Source organism: Copadichromis virginalis, linkage group LG3 (assembly GCF_057382275.1).
Source record: "Copadichromis virginalis isolate Kocher_CV1m ecotype Utaka linkage group LG3, C_Virginalis_male_GT1.1, whole genome shotgun sequence".
In the NCBI taxonomy this organism is placed as follows: domain Eukaryota; kingdom Metazoa; phylum Chordata; class Actinopteri; order Cichliformes; family Cichlidae; genus Copadichromis; species Copadichromis virginalis.
In genome coordinates, this window is record NC_140620.1 from 9,963,010 (window position 1) to 9,984,863 (window position 21,854).

Genomic DNA, 21,854 nt, shown 5'->3' on the forward strand with positions numbered 1-21,854 from the left:
GAGAGGCATATTCGAATCGTCATATCTCCTTAACGAAGCAAAGTTAAGACATGAGGCTTGTCCCCGAATATCTTCAGACACTCCTGACGCTCACAATTCAAGAATTTCTTTCTCAACTATTACCGTTCTGAAATGAGTTGGACTTGTTTGAGGGTAGGAAATTCGTCCTTCGCTCAGATTTCTTCAGATTTCAAAGTCTGGAAATGAACCACTTTTTTCTCTCGTCATAACTTTTTGTTGGATTTCCACAGAGACCTGAAAATTTCCATGATTGTTCACCAAAGCCTGCTGTCTCTTACGGTGAAAGAATGATATTGATACTCCAAACAGATTTCAAGTTACAAAGCGTTGGTTGAGGGCAAGTCAAGGCAGTTTTTGCTTCGCTCTACTCAGTTATGGTGCATTAGAAGTCAAATATCTTTAATAATTCATATTTTAATGATAAATTGTAAACACTGGAAGATTCCCCCATGTCTTCTGAACAAAACGGTGTAAGAATGACCGTTCTAGCCCCTACGGTTAGGAAATTATGGTCATTTGTTTGAGGGGAGTCGTCACTATGAGAAATAGACTGCAATAATCCTGTGCCTCTCTCTGCTGCGTGTGTAAAAAGATGCACCTGTTTTGGCGGGAAAACGTAAACAGCCACTCTGATTGGTGGATTTAAATTCGGCAGCTCTCTCCCTCTGTGTCTGTCTGTGTGTGTGTGTGTGTGTGTGTGTGTGTGTGTGTTTAGTGGGAGAGAGAGAACCCTACCCTTATTTGGCAGCATGTCATTGTAGGATTTAAATTGAATATAGTTAGACTGATTGACTGGATTAGAGCCTGTGTTTGTGTGTCCCTCTCTGCATTTCTGTTTCAATATGCCTCCATATTTGTAATTTTGTAAGTTATTGCTATTCTGCTAAATCATAGTATTTCTGGTACTTTTCGGTACTTGTGCTAAATACAGTATTTCTGCTAAATTATAGTATTTCTAATTTATTATACTATTTGTGCTAAAACATAGTATTTCTACTAAATGTAGTATTTCTGCTTTTTATACTATTTGTGCTAAATTATAATATTTCTGCTTTTTATACTATTTGTGCTAAATTATAATATTTCTGCTTTTTATACTATTTGTGCTAAAACATAGTATTTCTACTAAATGTAGTATTTATGCTTAATCATACTATTTCTGCTTTTTATAGGATTTGTGCCTAATATAGTATTTCTGCTTTTTATAGGATTTGTGCTTAATATAGTATTTCTGCTAAATTATAGTATTTCTGCTTTTTATAGTATTTGTGCTAAAACATAGTATTTCTACTAAATGTAGTATTTATGCTTAATCATAGTATTTCTATATATTTCTGCCAGGTCCCCAGGCAGCCAATCCTCTGTGAGGACTTAGACATTCAAATTTTCAAATCAGGGCCTGCACGGTTTCCCAGCCAATCATATAAGTGTCCTGAGGCATTCAAATTTGCATATTGGGGCCTTCATGGCTTCTAAGCCAGCCAATCATATCTGAGGGCTGAGGAATTCAAATCCACAAATCAGGGCCTGCACGGCTTCCCAGGCAGCCAATCATATATGTGGCCTCAGGCATTCAAATTTGCATATTGGGGGAATTCGTGGCTTCTAAGTCAACAAGTCATCCATGTCGTATATCTCTAAAAATTCACATTTTAATGATAAATTGTTAACACTGGAAGATTCCCCCATCTCTTCTGAACAAAACGGTGTAAGAATGACCGCTCTAGCCCCTACGGTTTGGAAATTATGGTCATTTGTTTGAGGGGAGTCCTCACTATGAGAAATAGGCTGCAATAATCCTGTGCCTCTCTCTGCTGCGTGTGTAAAAAGATGCACCTGTTTTGGCGGGAAAAAGTACACAGGCTCTCTGATTGGTGGATTCAAATTCAGCAGCTCCCAGGCTGACCTAGAAACTTACTTCTCTCTCCCTGTGCATTTTTTTGCTGATTTTTTCATTTAACAAGTATATTTGAGGGACCCTCAGCATGTTCAGCATTTTTTCAGCTGTCCATTTTGCTTTTCCAATTTTTCTGTTTAACTTGTTACTATTATGCTAAATCATACTGTTTCTGCTATTTCATAAGATTTGTGCTTAATATAGTATTTCTGCTTTTTATAGAATTTGTGCTTAATATAGTATTTCTGCTTTTTATATGATTTGTGCTTAATATAGTATTTCTGCTAAATTATAGTATTTCTGCTTTTTATAGTATTTGTGCTAAAACATAGTATTTCTACTAAATGTAGTATTTATGCTTAATCATACTATTTCTATATATTTCTGCCAGGTCCCCAGGCAGCCAATCCTCTGTGAGGACTGAGACATTCAAATTTTCAAATCAGGGCCTGCACGGTTTCCCAGCCAATCATATAAGTGTCCTGAGGCATTCAAATTTGCATATTGGGGCCTTCATGGCTTCTAAGCCAGCCAATCATATCTGAGGGCTGAGGAATTCAAATCCACAAATCAGGGCCTGCACAGCTTCCCAGCCAGCCAATCATATATGTGGCCTCAGGCATTCAAATTTGCATATTGGGGAATTCGTGGCTTCTAAGTCAACAAGTCATCCATGTCGTATATCTCTAAAAATTCACATTTTAATGATAAATTGTTAACACTGGAAGATTCCCCCATCTCTTCTGAACAAAACGGTGTAAGAATGACCGCTCTAGCCCCTACGGTTTGGAAATTATGGTCATTTGTTTGAGGGGAGTCCTCACTATGAGAAATAGGCTGCAATAATCCTGTGCCTCTCTCTGCTGCGTGTGTAAAAAGATGCACCTGTTTTGGCGGGAAAAAGTACACAGGCTCTCTGATTGGTGGATTCAAATTCAGCAGCTCCCAGGCTGACCTAGAAACTTACTTCTCTCTCCCTGTGCATTTTTTTGCTGATTTTTTCATTTAACAAGTATATTTGAGGGACCTTCAGCACGTTCAGCATTTTTTCAGCTGTCCATTTTGCTTTTCCAATTTTTCTGTTTAAGTTATTACTATTGTGCTAAATCATACTATTTCTGCTATTTCATAAGATTTCTGCTTAATATACTAGTTCTGCTTTTTATAGGATTATACTATTTCTGCTTTTTATAGGATTTATGCTTAATCATAGTATTTCTATATATTTCTGCCAGGTCCCCAGGCAGCCAATCCTCTGTGAGGACTCAGACATTCAAATCCACAAATCAGGGCCTGCACGGCTTCCCAGCCAGCCAATCATATCTGAGGTCTCCCGTTTCCTCTCAAAGTACAGTCAAAGTACACCAAAGTCCGCTGATTCAGCCAGTAGAAGAATTATGCTTCTAGTCCACCTAGTTTTTGAGTTACACACTGTTTTGTAACTCCAAAAATGGCATTTTTCGCCTCTCACCGCGATCTAATTCTGACTCCTCATCAGCCTGTTTTTCAAAACGTCTGCTCTCTTTCCCAGTGGCGCAGTTGGTAATGACACGGGTCTGCAAGCCAAAGATCGTGGGTTCGATTCCACCTTGGTCAACATGTTTTTTTTCCCTACAAATTAATACACTGTCACAGACCAGTAATTCATATTCATCATTTATTACAATTCTGCAAACTTTTATGATTTTACCAGCTTTTCTAATATAGACCTCACATTCTTGTTAACACTCCATGGCACAAATACTCTTCCCTTTACGCTCTGTGTATGTGTGTGTGTGTGTGTGTGTATCAATATTTCTCCCATTTTAAAGTATTACTCCTCCATAATTGTATTTCTGTTAAATCAAAGTACTTTTATTACATCTTAGTACTTCTGCTCAATCATAGTATTTCTGCTAAATGACAGTATTTCTGCTACTTTGTGGTACTTGTGCTAAACACAGTATTTCTGCTAAATCATACTATTTCTACTATATTATATTTTTCTTTCTAAATATAGCATTTCTGCTATATAATAGTATTTCTGCTATGTTATAATATTTGTGCTAAACCAGAGTATTTGTGCTGAAACATAGTATTTCTGCCAAATGATAGTATTTCTGTCAAATTATAGTATTTGTGCTAAAAAATAGTATTAATTTAAAATTACAATATTCATAGTTCATCACAGTGTCTCTGGTAAATCACAGTATTTGTGCTATGTTGTACTATTTTTCTAAATCATAGTGTTTCTGTAATGTTTAAGTATTTTTGGCTAAATATATTCTTTCTGTTATCTTATACTATTTCTCCTAAATTCTTGTATTTTTGAGAAGTTATGTTTCTGGCAAGTTACAATATTTCTGCTAAATTCTGCTATGCTATTGTATTTCTGCCAAGTATTATGTTTCCTCTAAGATATTGCAGTTCTGCTAAGTTATTCCATTTTAGCAATGTTCCTTTGCTTCTGCAAAGTTTTTACAATTTCTGCAACTTTTCAGCTTTTTCAGCTACTTTTTGCATACAGCTTCAGCTTTAAGCATCCACACTGCATTTTCGCAGGAAATGCAAATTTTTCTAGTTAATGTTACCCCCCAACCTAAAATCTCCAGCATAAGAGATGGCAAACATTTACTTTGTTTCAGAGTCAAATCAAACACTCACAGTGACAACACATGTGCTGTTATTGTGAGGCTTATTGTTTGGGCAATGGCCTACCAGAACATATTCTGTAATTTTACACATTTATTTCTTACAGTTTGAGCCCAAAGAGTTGTGATAACAGATTTCTTTCATCATCATTTATTTATTTATCTAGCACTTTAAAAACACACCTGGTAGACCAAAGTGCTGTACAATACTAATATGCACATAGTAATAAAACCAGACATAGCAAAAAAAAAAAAAAAATTAATTAATGCGGCAAATGCGCCATCTCTCACTTTATGACATCTGGGATAGGGTCAGGCGCCCTGTGACCCAGAATTGAATAAGAAATGGATGAATTTCTTAAACTACGCAGTAATTTTGATGATCACTATCAAGGGCAGCAGTGATTAAACATCTAGTCATCTCAAGTGGTTTCACACATCGCTAATATAGTACAGTAAAAAAAGTATTGTAGATGTAATGCTGGAATTTTTTTTGCTTCCTCAAAGTCTGTATCAACATAGGTCCTAAAAATCCAGGAGTGGTCAGACTGTACGTTGTAACTTTCATTTTATTTATTTAGCCCTCAGTCAAAATGACTGTACTCTACTGTTTTTAGTACATCACTTCAAACACTTGACAGTGTTTTTCACTGCAGTGGGCAGCACTGAGTTATGATGCAGCAAACAACTTAAGAATCTGAATGCCATAGTTTTCAGTTTTCCCGTGAGTGCTTGCTGGGCTGGCCTGCTTTTAAGTCAGAGACTGAAAAACAAACCCTAATTAGGACACAAACATACAAACTCAAACAAATAGAACTCTCATTGCATACTGCACAGACCACTCCACGTGACAGTACCTGTGAGGTCATGTTAAGGTTAAATCATGTTGCTTTGGGAGGTGACTTGTGTGCGTTTCTGTTTTTCCAGGTTTCAGGTGAGCAGTTTTTTGCAGAAGTGGCTAAGGATGTACTGCTTTACGTCTCCAGAGACCTGAGCGACAAGGTGAGTCTGCCATTTCTGTGTGCACAACTGCTGTGTTGTTTTTGTGGTAATGGGAACTTCACCGTCATTGTGATGGTTTTGTAAATCAGCAAATAAAGAAACTATTTCACAAGAAATAGTTTCTTTTGGCTGCTTCTTTGGCATGAAGGGTCATCACAGCAGGTAACTTTAAAGGTTTAGTTTGGCAGAGCTTTTATACCGGATGTCCTTCCTGATATAACCCCAAAGAGGATTTATGTTTCCAGCTGAGCAAATGTGTAAACCCCTACACTGTGGAGCTAAGGGAGATATTTATGACACTAACCATGTTTATCTTTCTACAGTCCCAAAAAACTTTTTGGGGATTTTCTTACCTGCATGATTGAGCATGTGTCAAGACATCTTTCACAGACTTGGAGAATCAATGCACAGGCATATTAAAGCCAACACTGTATTAAGTTCCTTTCTATGGATTCTTTTTGTTCATGCATCCTCAAGGTCACGAGGTGGGACCCCGTTGATGAATAGCCTCTTAAACTCTTGCTTCTCGTCTAAGGGTCAAGCCTTTTTTCCCCCCCTTTTGTTAAATGAGGCGACAGAAGTGAATTGGGCACACAATTAAAACCAGACTTGTTGCAATAATAATATTCCCTAAGATTTATTATGCAATTACAGGCTAATGAATTGGTGCTGCAAAGATCATTTTCTACAGACTTCATGCTGCTTTTTTGTAATACAGTGGGTGGGATCTTCCCACAGTGAGGGAGACTCCGTGATTGTCCTCAGGCTAAATTACTGGAGTACTTTTTTACTTCAGCTGGTTCCCTGTGAGCTGTGTGGGTCCCAGTGATCTTCAGTCTCTGTATTTCCTTTTTAACTACCTGAAGCTTGATTTATCTTGCATCATAGGGGTTGAAATTAATTGAGAGTCATTATGTGTTTTTTACAGTAGATCTATTAAAACCCTGTTAAACTTTGTGGTTGGCAAATCTCTGTGTTTCCCAACCACATTAATAGGCCAGTTATGATCTTAAAAAAGTGCAGTAGCAGTGCAGTGTTTAAGTCTTCATTTTAGGAAAAGGATGCTAAACCGTCCTGCTTTTCCTCCAACCAACTGCCGCGGTTTTAGGTTTTCATGTGTTTTTACTTTCCGAAGCTTTCCGAATTAATGCGTTTGTGAAATTTCAGTGTCTAAAATAATTTTTTCATGTTCTCAGATAGTTGTTTTTCATCATCATGTCACAGCAACAGAAAGAGTGTCGTGAATACTGTTGCATGTTTCTCAACTGATCTACAACAGTGCATTTTGTCTCTCCCTCTCCCTCCTCCTGCCCTCTCTGTGTGTTTGTGCGTTCTCTGAAACAGTCTGGGGGCTTCTACAGTGCAGAGGATGCAGACTCTGTCCCGGCTTCGGGGGGACCAGAAAAGCGAGAGGGGGCTTTCTGCGTGTGGACAGCCTCTGAAGTTCGGGAGCTCTTACCAGACGTGGTGGAGGGCACCGCTGGTAATGCTACGCTGGCTGACATCTTTATGCATCACTATGGGGTCAAAGAGCAAGGCAATGTTGCTCCAGAACAGGTACTTTTGTTCTAGTTGTGTTGGTCTTGCTCAATGAATGAAAGTGAATATGCACAGAATGATAATGGTTTATTATACTTCAGTCACACAGGACTTTAAGGTGACTTGATAGTGTCAGTAACCATTAACATGAAAAATGCTGCAGTCAGTGTGGATCAGTATGTGTGAACACCCTCTTATTCCCTGTACTGTGTGTTGCCAGGACCCCCACGGGGAGCTGCAGGGCCAGAATGTGCTGATCGTGCGTTATTCAGTCGAGTTAACAGCTGCTCGCTTTGGCATCACTGTCGAGAAAGTCAATGAGCTCCTGGCCTCTGCCAGAGCCAAAATGGCCGTAGTGAGAAAGAGTCGGCCACGCCCTCATCTGGACACCAAGATGTTGGCCTCCTGGAATGGTAAAGTTTACACTACAGCACTGAAATGGTCACTTCCAGTCATTCAAATGGCTCTTAGGCTCAGCATCATTGATTTTTCTGTTTAATAGATGAGTAATCGTAATGAGTGACAGCAGTAATAGGGCTTGATGATATGAACAAAAACATTTGAGGGTGAATGGTGCAGCTTTATATATATTAAGGCCACTGAGTGTTAAAAATGTATGCAAATTTATAGGGAACAAAAGACCACTAAAAACACACGTTCACTTTAGTCAAGGAACTATATCGCTTTACTTTTCAGGTTTAGGTAGGGAAGAAATTCACATTTTCCATTTTCTGGAATCAATAACTCATGAGGAGCGTTTTTAGAACTCCAACAGCACCTTTTTCAATCATTTTATTCAGGACGTCAACAGACCACAAGTTCTTTTTTATTAAAACGAGGCAGACCTGGAGCAATAATACACATTAATAAGTCATATGTAGCTGACTGTGAGAGGAATGTGCTGCGACCGTCTACAGAGTGCAACACTCAGCTGTGTTAGCTTTGCACTCATACAGTGAAGTGTCACTGAAATCACTTTATCCTTTTTGGGCACACTACAAGTCTTTGTTTGTGAAAACCTGTTCCTGTTTTCTTTCTTTTTTTAATCAATTCAATTATATTTATATAGAATAGAATAGCCTTTTATTGTTAATGTACACATACAACGAAATTGTGGGTGCTCCACACCAACTGTGCTGGAGCAAAATCTAAACTGTACACAGCAGGAATAAATAGCAAACAGGAGAAATATATACAATCAAGAGGGATTTATACAAAACAAGAGAAAGGCACACAATAGAGAACAAAATAGTTGCAAAGTGCTTGGATGTAGAGCAAAGAAAAGACTGCATGTGAGAATGGCCCAGGGGAAGAAGCTGTTTGTAAGTCTGGAGGTGCGGGAGGGCAGCGGGGCAGGAAATTGGTGGTCGGGGTGCACCTGTGATAGATCTGGTTTTCCTGAGATGGGAGGAGCTGGTGATGGGCTCAAAGGGTGGCAGAGGGCAGCCAGTGATTTTTTTGAGGTGGTGTTAATTACCCTCTGTACAGCCTTCCTGATCTCTTTTGTGGCCCCTGGGTACTAAACAGCCAGGCAGCAGGAGAGCATGCTCTCCACTAAGGAGCAGTATATAGCTGTCAACTCAAAACAGTCCCCTGAAGGATCTTTATATTGTAAAGTAAAGAAGCTACGAATAATAGAGAATAAAGCAAGAATCAGACGACCCTCTGCGAACAAGCACTTTGGCGACAGTGGGAAGGAAAAACTCAATTTTAACCAGAAGAAACCTCTGGCAAAACCAGGGTCAGTGAAGGGCAGCCATCTGCTGTGACTGGCTGGGAGTAGGGGAGGAAGATGGGACAAAAGACAGACTGAAAGTGAGCCGCAGATTAGTAATAACTAATGATTAAATGCAGAGCATTATTGGAGCACTATGAGCTCTGTAAGATAAGATGAGAAATAATTAGAAATTCATTTAGTAACTTCCTGTTCTCATAAATTTGCCTAAATATGGTCATTTTTTGGACGATAGAAAATTTACTCCCTTCTCAGCCCCCCTCTTTAGTCCTTTAATCTTTTTTTTTTTTTGTACCTTAAATGGACCAAACACTCCTAGAGTGGTGATACCCAATACATATGTCTGCATTTTGTACAAAACCAAATTTGAGATATCAGAAGTAATTTTGCCTGTTTAGCTGGGGATAGATAATTTTATCTGAAGTAAGGCTGGCTGAGGTTGTGATCCACGGTCAGTTTGTTTTCTTCAGTAGATGCCAGTGACAGAAACTCAAACAGACAGCACACAGCACAGAAACTATAGCCATGTACTGCTGAGGACACAGTCAGCGCCAACATGGATTTCAGCCACAAAAAGGGATCAATATCTGTTTAAGTGTACTTTATGTTTAGGACATTTCCAGGCTTTTACCTGAAGAGAAGGCGGTGCACTCAGTCAGACTCCATTGACAAAACCAGTAATTTTACCTCCCAAAACAGCAGTAAACACAGTTGTTTGTGTGCTCCTACCTTGATTGGTCAGTTAGTGTTGTGTGACTGGTGAGTTAGGGGCCTTTCATCTGAATTTCATCTGTCCCACAGAGTAACTGCCAACCTACACTTTCTTTCTTAACACAAATCAACAAATGTCATCTGTTGTTACATACAAAGTTTAGCCATTAATTTAATATAAAGCTTCAAACTTAGAGTTACTATTTATTGTTGGACCTGCACTGTCTCCCCCTCCATGCTGCAGGAGAAAGTTGGACAGCGACCTTTAGGTAACAGTGCTAGAGTGCACCACTGGAAAAGCTGTGACTTTAAACATCAAACTATGTCACTATGAAGGACATGCACAAAAAACAATGTCAGTGACGTAGTAGTTCAAGCGTTTCACGATCGGTCACAGTTCTGAGCTTATTGCCTCAAAATGACAAAAGTGATGTTGACCTTTGGGCACAGTTTGGGTTAAGACCAATAAGTTGATCACTGTGTGTAAGTCTGATTAAATTCTGACCATTAACACAGGAGGAGTCGCGGGTCTTGTAAATTGTGCACGGCTGTGGCATGAGCTCATCGATCCTTTGGCTGGATTAGCTAAGTATCGATAGACAGCTCAGCCTCGTAATCAGAGGCAGTGATCTGTCTGATCAGGGATTCAGGTTGCAGACATGATCAAAAGTGTAACACAGCGTGCCAGAAAGGAGAAGTTTTTCTGTGGGATGTTCCACAATGTGACCATTAATTCCACAACGGAAACAGACACCTTACATTATATTAGTTGATAGATTATGAGCACTTCTTCTTTTCTCAACAAGACAGTTTGATTCTGATTATGTCAAGTTAGCACAAGCAATTTTATCAGACTGTCATATATTTACAGTAAATACCGCTCATATTCACGAGCACGCCGTTTTTCTGCAGTGTCAAAGTGTGCGTAGATTATTACAGACACTTGTCATTTGGGATTAATGTGATGTCTCCTTAGCACTGTTTGTCCTGCACATTGTCTCAGATTCGATTAATTACAAGAGAGCACACATACACAAGTGCACCCACGAATTTGGCTCCCGGGGCTGACGTCTCAGACAGTGTGTGTTAGTGAGGTAATGAAGCTCGGCGATCCTGAGAACTTTCCAATTAGACGCAAGACTCTCTGTCTCCTCTCTAATGAAGAAACCTTGCCATTAATCACCTGTCCTCTGCTGCAAAACTTTGAAGGCGAGGCTGTGCACTCACTAGGCTTTGATTTACTACATAAAAGACGGGTGGAGGGAAAGCGGGAGGAAGGATGGATGCAGATAGGGACAAGAGGAGGAACAGGGGGACTTCAAAGGAGAGAGGGGGGGATAACTAAATTGGAAGTGTGGCAGGGGCTACATGTTGATACCTAAGCAGTGAGTATGTCATTTTATTACTTGGTGACCTCAATACACTCACCCTCAACGACATCACCGTTACTTTCTCCCTGTTAGGCCTGATGCTGTCGGCCTACGCTCGCGTCGGAGCTGTGCTGGGAGACAAGGACTTGGTGGAGAGAGCAGTGAAGGCTGGGGGTTTCCTAAAGGAGCACCTGTGGGACGCTAAGCAGCAGACCATCCTTCGATCTTGTTACCGTGGAGACCAGATGGAGGTGCAACAGATGTAAGTGAGAGAAAGTTTTGATGGCTCAGTTTTTAAAAGCTTTAATTCAGCGATCATAGTCAGAATGAGAATCTGATGACAGCTGGTTGCTTGATGCTTTTGTTCACATACATGTCAGACTAGACCCACACAGTCCTGCAGTTTTTGAATATTTAACTGTGACTGAAAGCTGTCAGAGGATGTTTGTCCTAACCTTGATTTGGATTTTTGAGAGTCTCAGAATTTTATTCCTGATTCGATGCATCTGTAGTACAAAATTCTCTCAGAGACACTGCATGTGTGCTTTTTTCCTGAAGTTTAGCGAGCCTCACGGGTAGGGCATAGAGTCATTGCAGGTGAGGCGGGAAGGTTATGGAGTGAAACCAAAATGAAATGAATATGATTTATGGAAAGTAAAGGTTTGCTGAACCCACTGCACTAAACAAGTTGTGCTAAATTGAGTCCTCCTCGGCCGAGAGAGTTGTTGAATGTTTTAGTTCTTATGAGAAAGCAGAAGACCACAAAGGAAATACTCCTGTATTTGTCTGAGTTTCCTTCGCTTTCTTGAAGTGTTTGCTAGATTTATAAGGTCTGATCCAGTATTTGGGCCCACAAAAATGAAAAGCCTTAGCTGATTTTGGGTTTGGTTGATTTCTCCTTTAACATATTCCTGTTGTTGTGCCTCTAGACTGTTTTGAGCATTTTGCTATTTTTAGGTTTTAGTGGACACTTGTGCCTTCATCTACTGGATCTTCTCCAGCGGTGATCCTTCAACTTGATTTTCATTTTTGGGTGGCAGACAGAGTTCCCAAGGTGGCCGAGTTGTAATCAACGCGTTGCCAGAAAAAGTTTGAGTTTGCTGGAACACATCAGAGTTCTGGTTGTTTCCGCTGGAAGTTCTCTCAGGGGCCTTTAGACGTCACATCATAACGTCAGGTTTCTAATCTCTCACTCTGTGGTCTAGAATCTCAGTCTTTCTACCTTCAGGCTGATGACTGTGTGGTCTTTGAAGACTGTCCTGTTAGAACTGGAGACCCAGGCCTAATTGCAAGGGATGATCCTCCACACCAGGATTTTTCCAGATGTTGATGATTGAGATGATATGAGGTTATAATCTTGAGCTTCTCAATGCCAAATGACAGACAGCTTTGTCCCTTTTGTACTGTGTGACATTGTTAAATAGGATGTGGAAAATGGTTTTTTTTCCACTTTGTAGTAGAGGAGCGGTACGCAGTAGTTCTGTACTGAGATGGCTGTTTATATGCAAACAGGAAACGGTTATATCTGGATAAATCAGGTTACTCTGAGAAATCAGAGAACATGTTCACATGCATTCTAGTAACCTGGTTATAGCAAAGCCACATTTACATGCTGCAGGTCAGTAATTAGTTTTTCTCTTTTAGTTTCTATCATTTTGTCTATCTGAGACAAGACTGGCCCTGTGTTAACTGGGTTAAAGACGCCTGTTGAATGACTCGTGATGAGTTTTTTTCAGCCTACATAGCAACAGTACAAAATCAGTTTTGTCTTAGAATGACTGTTTTCTTTTACGGGGTGCCGTGTTTGATTTTTAACCTTTTACAGTTAAGCCTAACATGAAGTGGAAGATGGCACAGAGTTAAGCTAATACTGTTAAGCTTAAGCTCTGGTTTTTGTGTTGAAATGGCCAAGACGACCAAATACAAACAGAATTTCTCATCAGTGTGACAAACACAGCGGAACGAACAGAGTCTCTTGTTGATTCTACACCATCACTCCAGGTGTCCCCGTTCTGTTGGCTAGCCCTATGTCCTAGTTACTACGAATGAGTGAGTATGCAGTATGGCCGAATCAGCAGAAAAATATGCCAGGAAGCCCACATCACAGCATGAAATGCATGCAATTTTAAACACACATATAAACAGATAGACACCACGAGCCTCTGTCTTCCACAGCCTGTGTCTCATTCATAATGTTCCAATTCAAGATGGGGTCGGCACTGAGAGTGCTTACCAAAGCCCTTTTCTCAGGGCTGGTTTACTTTCTGTACATTGGTAAATCACTCTGTCACACCAGGCCAGGCACATATGGGCCGTGCGCTAATTTACCAGGAGGAATAGTAGGTGCTCGGGCTAACTGGGTTAATAGGCCGTGGTAATGTTGAGGAGCTGATCATGAAGAGTATCACCAAGGTCTTTAGGAACCAAAGGAAGGCATGACAATGGATCCAGTATAGCCATGGCAAGTGGGTCACTGGTGATGTTGACTCATTACTCGGGCTGCTGCTGTAGCCTCTTCAGCACTACACTTAGCAGAGATAACTTCTCAATTAGTTGTTTTTTTAAGATTTCTTTTTTGGCATTGTAGAATTATTAGACTGCAGTCTACTCTGTACTATCCAAAGTAGGAAGAAAGGGTGGGGCCAGATGAAATTGTGTGGGGAGAAATGGAGCCCAGACCCTTGTTGGGGCATATGTATTGCCTGGTCAACCAGCTGACCTATAGTGGAGCCCCCTAATTTATTTTATTTTGTTTTAGTTTAATGTTAGCCTTGCATCAGGCTCGCGACCTGTCCAGGGTGTACTCTGCCCGTCGCACTATGGTAGCTGGGATAGGCTCCAAGCCCCACCCCCCCAATGCCCACCAATTTGATTTGATTTTTAATGATGTTAGTTTTAAGGATGGTTTGTTTTCATTCAATGACTGTTGCAGTTTAAATTAAATGTTATTTTCTTGTGCTAAAATGAATCTGGCTTTTTAAGCATGAGCCTGTCATTACTGTGTGGGTCTGTTTGCTTGTTTTTCCAAAGATCACAATAATATGTAGTAATGCAAATTCAAACTTTTTGAGCCAATAATCAAATGTGATTTTGACTGCACTCTAATAGTGTCATAAGCAGTTATTCTTTTTCCACCTCACTGCCGTTCAATTACAGTTTTATACACAATCCCACACATGCTGATGGGCTGGCGCATAAAGAGCAATTAGATGAGGGCATTCAAATTAATTTCAAGGGTCTGCAGAGTATCATAGGCTTCTGTTAGGGTTAGCTACATTGTTTTATTAATGACTCAGAAAGGGGAATCTCCTTCTGTGTGTTTTATTTTTGTCTCTCCTTTGTTCACAATTGTGTTTTTTCATATGTAATTGACTCCTCAAGCAGCACGTTCTGTGGGACGAGCAAACATATTAAATTAGACTCGAACATAAAGGTCAGTGCTGTTGTTAAAACGATGGGACCCGTTGCCTTTCTGTGACCCACATCACCCCAGTAAGTTCCTCCATCTAAGCTTTATTTAGTGGGAAGTGAGTGCCTGTGTATCTGGGAACCATGATGAAGCCATCATTCTAAAAGTGTCCCCCGCGGTGCTATGATACAGTAGACTGACAAGGTGTTTTATCTTTGCTCTCAGGGAAATGACTCATTTAACACGGGCTGTTGAAGGTGTGAATAAAAAGGCTGTCGAGTATTTCTGAAAGGCTTTTTACATTTTTGTGTTTGTGTGTTAGTGAGGTCGTCTTTAGCGCTCGCCTGTGGCTGGAGTCACCCCAGCCAGATGACATGTTGCTGTGTGACTGAAAAGGCTGTTGTCCTCTTTTGTTTTGTTTTTTAAACTAAGAAAACAAAAATGATTCAGAAGCTGGCTTAGTAATGTCTGTGTGTGAGTGTAGGGAAGGTTGAGATTGTGTTCTATTGAAAAACAATATTTGATGTGTCTGATGTTAAATGTAATTTAAAATGTTTTTTTGTTTTTTTTAAGTTTTCAATTTAAAGACTTTGCACCAGCAGACACTCTGTGCCAATACTGCAGTAGTTTTCTAAATCACTGCATAGTGTGGGTGTTTCTAAAGACCCAGACTTCATGAGGCTCATGCAACAAAGATTTTAGGGAAATAAACTTCTCATTATTATATATCAGGGCTCTAGACTAACTTTTTGCCATGGGCGTACCGGCACAAAAGTTAGGCGCACACAAATTGTATAATAATTGATATAATCTAATGTGTTTTTCTGGATACACTGTGCTTTTTCAGCATTCAAAGATTGATGACACCGTGTCAGAGCTGGCTATGAATTTCAGAAGGATCAGGCCTTAACAGAAAAGTTAGCAATAGTTCTTTTCCTATTACAGCTACATCCACTTCTGTCGTGCCTAGGCTGCTCATAGGGCTGGGTATCATCACTGATTTCTATAATCCATTCGACTCCGGTTTTCAAAGTCCCGATTTGATTCAACTTAGCCTCAGACAGTCAGAAATATTATAATTCTGATCATTTATCAGCACTGACTTCATCACAATTGTGAACATCACAGCAGATGTCTTTGTGTGAAAGTAACTGAGAATAAAACACAGAAAAACATGAAGGAGATTTTCCTGGTCTGGCTTTTTATAGCAGATAACCTTAAAAATATTCTACAATGTTCTGCATATAAAGTTTAAATTTCTTCAGTATTGAACAACAGAAAAAACAGGCTTTCTTGTCCGAGGTCATTTAAGTGAAAAAAGAAAAGAAAAAGACAGCAGCCACAGCGCTGTAAACAACGGTAGACTGGTGGGTAATAAGCGAATGAATAATACAGAAAACAGAGATTGGAGACGGAAACTGTTCTTGAAGTACAGAGAGAGAGAGAGAGAGCTAGCTGTGCATGAAGTGTGATTTTAATAGTCGTGGAAGCAAAACAGCAAAATTCAGCTCGGTGAATTTTGGCTGGAGAGACAAAACCTGCAGCTCAGAATCAGCGCAAAAAGACGTAAACACAGCGGACCGGACGCATCAGAATCGCTAAGCTCCGACAGCGTGTCCGTCTGCGGGCCGTCGGGTGAGAAGGCCGAGAAAGACAAAGCTGATTCTGATGCGTCGGCTCTGTGTTTATGTCTTTGTGTGGAGTCCGTGTACCTGCTCTCATCTGCTGTTTGGTTGTTGTTGAAATGGTTTTGTGGCGTTTCTGGCAAAACACAGTTATATTTAAAAGTCAGGATTTAATGAATTGATATCGCTTTATTCAAGCTACTCACCTCCCACTTCCACCTGCACTTTCAACTGGACCACGGCCATTCAGAGAGGTCCCGCCCCTGACTATCTCTGATTGGTTTAGTCCACGATAGGGGCAAAATGTGTGTCTGTTGTTGACCACAGGGAAGGTTGCATATTTATTTTATTTTTTTTTTTTTTGCTACCCGAACATTTGGTCTCACAGGTGCAACCAAATGTTTGTTTTTTTAGTCGCACCACTGAAAAATTTGGTTGCATTTGTGACCAAATTGGTCGCACTCTAGAGCCCTGTATATTAGGGGTGCAACGATACACAAAATTCACGGTTCGGTTCGATACTTTGGTGTCACGGTTCGATATTTTTTCGATACAAAAAAATGTTCATGCCTTTTTAATTTGTCATTTATTAAAATTATAAATATATATTTTAACTCAAAAGTACAGTTTTTAAATTTAACCCTAACCCTTGTGCGCGTTTTTTATTTTGACAGCGAATGCGCACCTGCGGACCACTTATGTGCAGCCCTGGTTATTTAGCTCGTCATATTGCAGCCACAGAAATTCTTTTGTCCATGAAACCATAAAGCTGCACTTTCTTTTTGCCTTATAGTCTGATTTGTCATAACTTCTCCGTTTTGTGGTAAGCTTTTCTTTGGCTGTCACTTCTTCACCCCGACCTGTCTTATTTAGCTCAGCAGAACTGAAATGCTTTTACACACGCACTCACATAAGCTCAGCGATTCTCTGCACGATCAACCTCTCACATGTTTAAGCTGCGGGAGATTTCACTTGTCATGTTTGCATAGTAAGCTAACGATTAATAAGACGATGTCAGAGGAATTGGTGCACAAATTATCATCACTCACAGATCAGTGCTGTCATTGCAAAGTGAAAGCAAAAAAACAAGCGCAAATTCAAACGCGATTTCAATGTGTCACATATTGACAGTGGCTCACCGATGCCAATGACATAATTGCCCAGCTACATTTCTGAAAGAATGCAAAAGCATTGACATATATTTTTCCTACAATAGCCCGACGGGCAGGGCAGAGAGATTTTTGTAGCCCGACTGGAAAGATCGCTAGCTCCAGGACGTCGGGCTAGCGATATTGCGAGCCCTGTATCTGATTGAGGAATCACTCATCTTTGGAAAAGAGAGTTTATTACAGAGAAATGTCTCTTTCCAAAATAAAAGCTATACTATCCGCTTCTTCTGGGCTATATTCTCAGCAGCATAAGGAGAATCATGTGCTAACAGCTGTCTAAATGACTCGGCTAAAGTTAGTAGCATGCTTGTTGTTTTTGTCTTTGCACTAGGATGATGTCGGCGTAAATGTGCAGTCATATTCGTTGTGTTCCCACTAGTGCTTTCAGGTTAATCTCGTTGAAATGACCTTAACGCCACAACACGGCAAATCTCCGTTAACGAGCTACCGCCGATCGCCCCGTGCATGGGGCTAGACGGCCAACACGTTAACGAGCTAACTGCGCTAACACACTAGTTAATTAAGCATTGCATGGCACATCCAACATACTGTTTTACTTTAGTCCATGACTCGCTTACCTTCAGGGTCATACGTCACATGAAAACCAAAATAATTCCAAACGCCAGATCTGAATGAGGGTGGGGGAGGTCCACTTCTGTCTCGCTAGCTTGCCCTGCGCTCTTCCTCCTGACTATGCTGTCTGTGTGGAGCGCTCAGTGGATCTGCGCTCGACAGTGCAGCCTAGGCGGAGTAGTCGAACGCAGATTCACTGAGCGCTCAACACAGACAGCATCGTCAGAAGGAAAGTTGATAAAATAAATTACAAATGTTGTATTGTTCGATACATATGCGTACCGAACCGAAAGCACTGTATCGAACGGTTCAATATCGATACGAATATCGTTGCACCCCTACTGTATATATATCTGCTTTATAAGCTCAGTACTGTGCAAAAGTATTAAGCCAGTGTAAAATTTCTTTATATTTTGTAAGGAAAGTGGGAAATGAATGCAGCGATTTACTGAAACGTGCAAGCATAAATGGAAGTACAGAATATGAGGCAAAAAACGAGTTTTCACAGTTCTGTCAAGCAATAACTGGAATGACCAGATTTATTCTTCAGCACAGCTTGAATTCTTATGGTCAAGATTTCTTATAATTTCTTTATCAATCTCAAGGAATATTTGTCTGGGCATCTTAAAGGACTTGTAACAGGGTTCGTACGGGTGCTTGAAATACTTGAAAATGCTTGAATTTTAATGTTGTCTTTTCAAGGTTTGAAAAGTGCTTGAATTTTTAGATGTGGCGCTTAAAAGTGCTTGAAAGTGTAACTGTATTTCATTCACCACAAATAACTATCTGATTGAATAGTTTTCTTATCAGATAGAGAAATAATATGAGTCGCAAAATGTAAAAGAAAAATTTCCCCGCCTGGGCTGCCTTGCGTCTGTTTCAACGTGTGACCCCGCCCTTCCCTCGGACAGTCAGGGATGAGTGCGCTAACATACCTGTAGGTTGCTGTTTTAACGAGTGTTTGATGGAAAACGACAATGGCGGAGTTTGCGCTCTCCAGTCGCGTGATAGGTGAGTCCTAGTAAATAATTTTCCAGTACGTGTACCCCATATGGAAAAGATATACAGATACAAACTTTATAAGATTTATGTCTTGTGTGAAACTTGTATGAAAAGTATACAAGAGTGAAAACAGGTATAAGATCCCTTAAAAATTATATAAATGAAACTTGTATGTTTTGGATACTTACTTACATCAAGTTGCTGGAAGGAATTATTTATGTTTCAAACTCAAAAAACAACGGCCTCCTTGTTGACAAAAAAAGAAATCACATTCCTTTAATTATATAGAAAATATAAGAAAAATCATTTATTTGCTATGTGTAAACATAGATCAGGGCCTCCTCCTGGTGGGACATGCCTGGAAAACCTCACCCAGGAGGCGCTCAGGAGGCATCCTTGTCAGATGCCCGAACCACCTCAGCTGGCTCCTTCCAATGTGGAGGAGCAGCAGCTGTACTCTGAGCCCCTCGCGGATGGCTGAACTTCTCATCCTATCTCTAAGGGAGAGGCCAGCCACCCTTCGGAGGAAGCTCATTTCTGCCGCTTGTATCCGCGATCTCGTTCTTTCGGTCACTACCCACAGCTCGTGGCCATAGTTGAGGGTAGGGACGTAGCTCGACCAGCTGCATCACTGCGGCCGCAGCACCAATCCATCTGTCGATCTCCGGCTCCCTTCTCCCATCACTCGCGAACAAGACCCCGAGAACCTTGAACTCTTCCACTTGGGGCAGGAACTCATCCCCGACCCGGAGTGGGCACTCCACCCTTTTCCGGCTGAGAACCATGGCCTCAGATTTTACATAATAATCTATATGATAATTGTAAGTTTACAGGGACTGAAACGACTGAATAAAGTGGCCAAAGCCACTTCAGAAAGCCTCAGAACTTTTGCTTAAGGCCAATTTAAAAATAACAAGAAATTCTGGCTCCATGGAAACAAAAGAAAAGAGGGGGTGGGTCAGGACTTTTGCAGAGTCCTATACTGAGTTGAGTTGGCTAGAACAAGTGCTTTTGCTCTGTGTATGAGTTGGCTCATGAATCAACCTTTTTTCTGGGGAAGAAAAGCTGCTCTCTGACTCCTCACCTCTCCATGACCTTAAAGTCATGCACTTTATCTTCTCCAAGTGCACCTCCTGTTTTTAGCCTCTTGACTGCCAGCCATCAGCCTCTCATGTCACAGCACTGTCTGGCCTCCTGTCACTGTCTGTCCCCATGCACTCACTCAGACGGGGTGCCGTCATAAGAATTGGAGGGGAAAAGTAGCACGGGGTGGAATAACCCTCGAATTTAGAAGCTGATTTGCAGCGACTCAGTAGCAACATTGTGAAGGACAAGTCTTGAACAATAAATCAGAATCAATTTCACTGACAGAGAATGATTTGTAAAATTGGGAGAAATTGGTAGGACAAAAGAACTCGTCTGAATGAAGTGGAGGAGGAAAAAGAGTTACTTCAAACGTCAGACATCTTATGTATGCAGTTGTGTGCCTATGCGAATGTCTTTGCCTTTACTATAGAAACACAGATGAATAATTACACATTGAGAAAAATGCTTCAGGAAGTGATTATACTCAGCTAACTATGTGTATTATAATGTAGTCGTGGATTGTCCCAAGTATCTCCTTCAGGCTCTTTGTAATGCCTTTGTAAGGCAGTCCCTCCACATTTCTTTAGCATCTGGCTGTTTGTCTTCCTCAGGCAGTATAAAAAAGTAAAGCATGGAATGGAGAAAAAAACAAAGCAAAACTAGTTCACTAAAAGTAACTCATGTCAACGCATCGATCAATAAATTCTTAATGAAAATTGTCCTGATTCCCACTCTCCTCTCCTGCTCCTCTGATTTTCACTTTCTCCCTCTGCGCTCTGCAGATCTCCGTCTATCTCTGGCTTCCTGGATGACTATGCCTTCATCATATGTGGTTTGCTGGACCTGTACGAGGCCACGCTACAAACAGAGTGGCTGCAGTGGGCTGAGGAGCTGCAGCTGAGGCAGGACGTGTTGTTCTGGGATGATCAGGGCAGAGGCTACTTCTGCAGTGATCCCACTGACAGCACAGTACTGCTGCAGCTGAAAGAGGGTGAGGGATGGATGCATTAGCTGCTTTTTTTTTTTTTTTTTTTACCATAGGAACATTTGAAGATGCTCAATGCACTTAACTTCAATAAGAACTACAATATCTTACCCCCAGCAAAGTCCCTGCTCAGGGGGGTTGGCACATTCTGGAAGTTTAGGGATGTGTGAGTGGTGACTGCTTTTTGTTAGGATAACTTACTTTTTATAAAGATAACATTTAAATCTGGCCCAAGCACAGCTTTTGATTGCTCTGTTTGAGCAAGACAAGAGAGGCTTACACAGCTGGAACGTCTGGTTTGCCATGTTTTTAGAAAGTCTTGTCAGAATAGCTGTTTCTACATCAGTGAACTAATTTGCCTAATCTCTGAGGTTCTTCAGACTGAAGTGGAATCACATATGAACAACAGTGTAAAGGAACCTTTTCTTTCTTTGAAGTTTCAGGGACAGAATAGGTACCTGGAGTGGAAATGTAGGTGCTGATAGATTGGTAGATCATCTCAGTATGGGTGTTGAGGCAAACATGATTTCTTTCTTATAAAATGAAAATAAACTACTTAGATATCTGAAATCTCTGTTATCTTACCTGTGTCTACAATATTAGTAGTGAATTTAAATACATAACTCTGGAAGACATTACCATCATGTCAGAGCATGATGGTAATGTCGCCTGTGGCAATTAGGAATCCGCAAGGAGTGTGATTTTACAGTGTCATAGAGCGGACAATTTGAGTGATTGTACTCTGAGCTATAGTGATTCATACGTCTTTTGTTTCTAAAATATGAAAGCCAACAAAAACATCACAGTTTGTATTTAGCATTTTTTGTGACTCATACTGAATAACTAACTTCTTCTGTTTAAAAACTTGCTAGTGTTTTTGAATGTTGTATTTTAACCCTCTAGAAATCTAACTGCTCTGTAAAGTTTCAACATACACTACATATAAGAGATATAATGTAGCTACCTTAATGATCTCTCTCACACACACACACACACACACCGACCGATCTATAACCACTATATGAACCCTATAGTCAGCTCCTCTGACTTTAAGTCCTATGGATAATATACAGTTTATACAAAGAGGCAAATTAGCCATG

At 40.5% G+C, this 21,854-nt stretch overlaps 1 protein-coding gene across 1 annotated transcript in view; it reads left to right on the plus strand.

Moving 5' to 3' along the window:
• LOC146712669 (spermatogenesis-associated protein 20-like) overlaps positions 1-21,854 on the plus strand; it is a 94,676-nt gene that overhangs the window by 41,138 nt on the left and 31,684 nt on the right. The window contains exons 9-13 of the mRNA XM_085452098.1: positions 5,476-5,550; positions 6,895-7,107; positions 7,310-7,502; positions 10,999-11,167; positions 20,552-20,760. Of these exons, the coding sequence (XP_085308224.1) occupies positions 5,476-5,550; positions 6,895-7,107; positions 7,310-7,502; positions 10,999-11,167; positions 20,552-20,760 (859 nt within the window). The remainder of the gene's footprint in view (positions 1-5,475; positions 5,551-6,894; positions 7,108-7,309; positions 7,503-10,998; positions 11,168-20,551; positions 20,761-21,854) is intronic.